Below are 6,000 nucleotides of genomic sequence, written 5' to 3'. Positions count from 1 at the left end.
TCATAGACAAGTCTCTCGGTCGACACCTTTCCCTGAGTCAGCTTTCTTCTCTTGTCTGATTTCAGCACTAGAAAAAGAAGAGGAAAAAAAAATGTTGCAGTTGCACTATCATACATATTATATATATGTATATACTGATCTGAAAACCAACACTGTACTGATATTATAATTAATTTTACATGCTGCATAACACAAACTGGGAAGCAAGTGAAAACTGCTGTGTTGAATGGTGCAGAAGACATCAGCCAGCAGTTTAGTGACGAGGTGAGTGGAGAACTTAAGATGTACAGAAAGACAAGTCAGCCAGCATGCAAGCAGGTAGGCACTTTTTTTTTTTTTTGGCATATACAACTGTTAAATAGTAATAATGTACAGTTCCCAGACAATACCAGCATTTTCTTAAATGGCACAAACAAGAGGTTACAGTAAGTATTTCTTTAACACATATTCTGTTGCTTATACATTTGGAAGGAACATTTCAGAAGTAAAGCAGTGCAAGCCATTTTATAGCTGTAGTATTTGGCTTTCAGTCTTCCCTGATGGGAGATGGGAGCGGCAGAGGGGCAGGGAGATGACAATATTCCCTGCTTGGATCTCAGTTTAGTGTATACTTGCTCACATACACACATAAGAAATAATGTATTTCCTAGTGGTTTGATTTTTTTTTTGTTTGTTTGTTTTTTTAAAATCAGCTAAAAGATCACATAAAAGCAGAGTTCAAATTCAGATTCAGGTTTTTTTTTTTCCCCAATTAAACACTGTTGATTTGCCTACAGAAAGTAATATATGTGCAAAGCAGATGATATTCTTTTTTGTGAAGTGGGTCCTAATTTACAACAGCATAAATATGTAAATTTAAAAAGTCCAGTTGTTACAGTGAGTTTTAGTCACTACAAGAATGAAAAAATAGAAGAAATGCCACAACACAGGCAAATCAAGCCTTCAACAAAGAGGGGCAGGGTATCTAAATAGATGATTCTGAGAACAAACCTCTATCAAGCACAACCTACCAGTTTTCGTGGGAATAATTCCTTAACTAGAATGAATGAGAAATAGGCTGAGTTAAACAAGGCATGAAAGAAAGAAAGATCAATTCTCAAATTATTAATGTGATCATGAACAATTTTACAATCATCTGACGTTTTCCTTCATGTTAAAATTGCTTTAAGGAAACAATTCTATTCAGCCAAAGCTTACTTCTACGCCTATGGCTGCTTCTAGAGGTGTTAATGGAAATAACTGAAAAACACCAACTTCTGCCACGTCAACTGCCAGATCTGTCACCTTCTGTAGAACAGTGATAAAACTGGGTATGCACACACTTCCTGCACACAAAGGACACACAAACAAATTCTTGGGGGATTAACTTAAAATGTAACAGTACAGCTGGCAGTTACCTGTGCTTAGCAAAAGCAAACACTGAGGATATAGTGTGTCTTTAAAGCCTATATTATTTCCAGGCTTTAGCTGCCCCAGATACCAGGAAAGCCTTCCTTTTATTTAGGATTTGCATCCCCTGCAGATGTGGGTTAGGACAGCTAAAACTATGGTCAGATCTTCTTTGAAATTGCTGCTTGACAGATTTAATATTATAGGCAAAGACAGAAGATAGAATTGAGCACCAGGGCACCTATCAGGACAGGCTACACTCAAAAGCTAACTTTCAGACGCCAAGGCGCTTTAATGACAAAAAATTAAGGTATTAAGGTAGAACTCAGCTGCTTGCATGGTTAGATGGCTGCTAAGTAAATCTCAAGCAAGTAACCTCTTCAGATATGTAATACCATTGTCAATCTGTGATGTTAGAATCATCACATACTCCTTTGTCTCCCCGTTGCTTGAAAGAGCAATCTCTCTCTGGGATCACTGTAGTTTATTATGGACTGGTCTGTCATTGCTCAAGTCAACTCAGTATTTAATTAGCGGGAAGTACTTTCAGATTTTATATATTTTGAAAATAGTTCTACATTGTTAATTGATCAGTCCCCAATTTAAAAGGCATTACATGAAATCATAGTACACTATCATAATTTAATTATCTCTATTAAATTTTAATGATGCCTTTAAAGTTCAACTACAGAAGTACATAGTAGTCCTTTTCCTACTGTCACGTATACTTTCTTATACCAGTACCTAAAATTACCATTAATTACAAAATAATGTTTCCCCACTCACCTCCCTGTGGTAAGACACCCCTCAGTAAAGGGAATTGCGTGGTACTTGATCATTTACAAAAATTATGACTGCTGCCTATCCTAAGCTTTCATTTTTTTCTCAGTGCTTACCTAGGACAAAGTTATTCTTAGCTATATGTGTATATGCACATTATATGTGCATTCAGGATTTTAATGCTTTTTTAGTTGTCTCTAATACAAAATCAATATTGTCTGTTATCACAAGCAAGCCCTCCAAATTCACAGTTCTTAGAATCTACTTCCATCTGTGAATCTGAGACAAACTAGAGCACATGAAAAGATTTCAGATTCTTCACTAGTTATTCATTTGCAACAGGACATTCGTATCTAAAACCCAACAGTGATCCCTTAGTTCCTTTTCACTTGAGTCCTTAGTTTTGTGAATGAAGATACACGAACAGAATAAAAATCTAGGTTGAGCCAAAGAAGCTTTTGAGAAAATGAACTGCTATTTTGCTGCAGTGTAAAAGCAAAACCATCTTTTACCATTGTTGTCTGAGCCACAGTCTCAGCATTGCTCTTTGCTCAGAGGATCTTTGAAAAATCTCAGGTAAAGAATTACATGTCTACATAATTTATCATAATATCAGAGAAAGTAACATCTACCAGAAAAATTACAACTCCTGAATACCCACTGGCAGTGAATTTCTTGTCTTTCTCCAGACTTGCACTGCCTGGGCAACAGAGGCATGTAAGGTAAGAAAATCATATTGCACATCCTTCTCCTGTGCACCACACCGATACCACTGTGACAGGATTGTTTTTAGCCTACATGTAAGGCAGAGGACAAAGCAGAACTACATCACTATTCTGTCTGTCAGTAAAATAGTATTAAAATTAATGTGCTGATCCATGGATGCTTGAAACGAAGATTCTGCAGTTGTTAACTGTTCATCTTGTTTATGCTGTTTAGGGAAAGGAATAACACTGAAAGGCAGCATGCCATTTTGGGGTGACAAAATAAAAAGCAGTATTTCTGTACAAATTGTTTTCCCTTAGTGCATCTCTTCACCATAAAACGATGACTAGATATTTCAAACTTAGAACTTGTTTTGAATATGAGACTTAGAAATGTACAGAATATCACTTTGCGTTTTAAAAAAAGACAAATATACTGAAAAAAATTCAATTTAGCATTTAAATATCTTGTATCTACAGTTTCTACTTTTAATATAATAAAATTCGAATTTTATAATGTTAAAGAGATGTGAAGAAAACATTTGCACATTCCTATTTCAAATGTCTTTTTATTCTGCCTCCCCAAAAGTTACACAGTCAAGTCACTTGGGTTCCTAGACAACACCACTTTGAATTGGAAGATACGACCAAGGAAAAGTTTGGGGGACGGGGTCTTACCTTTGGGGAAATCAGCTTCTAGATTGATTAGGAAGGGGAGCTTATGACAGAAATGTGATATGAAACAATTAAGTAGAAAAAACTGTTACATTTTAAATTTATAGAATTGGAAAATCTTATTTACAATAGTACTGTGCTTATACTTATTCCCGTTATACTTTTCTAGCACAGACAAAATATCATCGGTTCATTTTACATTTTCTGTGAATTAAACTTTAAGATATTTAACTATTTTGAGTACAACTGATGTAGGCATGAAAAAGGTTACCAGAAGTGATGCAATCTTTAAATTATTTTCACTCCAATATTATTAGATCACATCAAAATACTGGGCTCTTCATATAGCTATTTCCAGGGCAGTGATAACCACTTCTTTTTCAAGAGGGGAGAACAAAAGCAAGCAGAACAACAGCTGTTGTGCAATATCCAGGTGTAAGCTGGTGGTTCATTACACAAGCATTAAGCATGCTCAACTTCATTTTCTACTGTAGCATAATTAAGTTACATGCAAATATTTGTGTTATGGGTTTTTTTTGCTTGTGTTTTTTTTGTTTGTTTGTTTGTTTGTTTGTTTAATAAATACACATAGTGTATCAGTGTTTTGACCTTAGAATATTTGACTGGACAGAAGCAAAAGGAAACCTCGAGAACTAAAACTGCAAGATGCTAGAAGTCTTTCTAATCCCTAGCAAAATGTTCTAATATTGGTTTGAATCTGTAAGCATAACATAGTAGGAAAAAAAAAAAGTTTAAAACCTTTTAGAAGGAAAGCTTGACTCCTTATCTTTTGCATTCTCAGAGGATATCAACAGTGTCTTCCACACAGCAGTTTTTGCCATCTCATCAGAAATGTTTATCACAGATGGATCATCTCTAGGCAAGAATAAAAGTAAATACACAATAAAACAATTGGCAATCATTCTTTGTTAATTATTAACTATACAAAAGCCCTTGGAAACTGATAGTGGTGACAATAAACAAGCAATACAATTTAAGACAAATCTTGGCACATTTTTAGAATGTTCCTCATCTAACAGCAATTAGTTACACTGTATATTTTATTGATGTTAATATGATTAACAACTAATAGAAAATTTTTAAATTTAAAACTTCAGAATAGTCCTGAATAGAATAGTTCAGAATTGGCTACTAATTTCACGCTAAATAAAAGTTAAGAATATTCTTAAGTGCATTATGATATTATTTGTCAGATGTTCCTTGAACATAGGCCCATAGGCGTGGGCCACCAGCACCATCTCCAGGAAGCCTGTTCTGTGAAATCAAGTATTTGCCCAAGATCTCACAGTTTGCCAGTGGCATAGCTGGATTTAACAAGAACAGTTAATAACTCCAAACAGTTATCAAGGTACTTATGTTTGGGAACATCAGCCGCTTTGAAAACAATTTAAAAGCTATCAAAAAGATGAAAAAGTCAAAGATTTAAGTGATCTAAAAAAAATGCCCTGATAAAACAAGATAATCAGTAGCTTTAATCAGTAATGTGTAGCCCTTAGCTGCTTAGAATATGTATTTTTACACATAAGAGTAATAATCCTTGAAGAGTTTGTCTGTACATTATTTCCAACTCTGGCTAATACATGGTTTGACACTAAGATCTCAGTAAACTTGTTTTCACATTGTTTAGGGGAATCCCTTTATCAACCAATACACTGATCCTTCTTTTCAGCTGTAGGCCTGAGGCCCTTGCAGTAAAGAACTGTACAAATTATTCAGGCAACTTTAACTAAGCAAACATGCTATAAATTATATATTGCTAATATAAAACAGAACAAAATGTGTAGAGAAAAGAAAATGAACATTAGAAATGTGATTAATCAAAAATAAGAAACAGTGTAGGATTTTTCAGATACATAGACAGTAAAACGTTACATCTATTTGCCTTAGGATACGTTAAGATAATATTAAAATATAAGATATGGCCATTCTGGGACAGTGTTCTACAAATTTGTGGTAATGCAGAGATTCCTATCAGCGGATATTTCCAATCTTCATTATTAACTTTCTGAAAACTGTCAATGAGAGTAAGGTCTTATTGGGCTGGTCAGTAATAACACACTTGACAAAACAGAATGTTTTGTATGAAAATGTTCCATCATTCCATTATGCCTCATCTGCTCCAGACAACTCTTAGTTTACTTACTATCTCACACAGCTAGGATCTTAATTAGAATGTTACAAAACACAATACTGTAAAGAGCCTAGGCTTTTTTTCTAGTATGTTCAAGACTGTTCTTGTTCCCTAGCAATCATGAGAGTGAAGGATTTGTCTTTTCTACACCTTCCTTTCACACTGTATATATCAGAAGCCAAAGTTGCTTCTGAATAGCCAAATCCTGCTATCTTGTCCAAGGGCAAATGAAGTCCTCTTCCTAAGGACTGTGATATCCTATGGAAATACTAGAAAGGGGTACAGCTTGTTAAACACTGC

At 34.8% G+C, this 6,000-nt stretch overlaps 1 protein-coding gene across 2 annotated transcripts in view; it reads right to left on the bottom strand.

The window, feature by feature from the left end:
* SLC4A10 (solute carrier family 4 member 10) overlaps window positions 1-6,000 on the bottom strand; it is a gene marked incomplete at both ends in the record, with an annotated part of 153,269 nt that continues 147,269 nt past the window's right edge. For both annotated transcript variants that reach the window (XM_079539328.1, XM_079539327.1), the window contains 2 exons: window positions 1-67; window positions 4,308-4,424. In XM_079539328.1, coding sequence (XP_079395454.1) covers window positions 1-67; window positions 4,308-4,424 — 184 coding nt within the window. The remainder of the gene's footprint in view (window positions 68-4,307; window positions 4,425-6,000) is intronic.

Source organism: Tetrao urogallus (assembly GCF_951394365.1).
Source record: "Tetrao urogallus genome assembly, chromosome: 8".
Taxonomy (NCBI): domain Eukaryota; kingdom Metazoa; phylum Chordata; class Aves; order Galliformes; family Phasianidae; genus Tetrao; species Tetrao urogallus.
The sequence above is the reverse complement of the archived record's forward strand: the minus strand, read 5'-3'. Positions and strand labels throughout refer to the sequence as shown.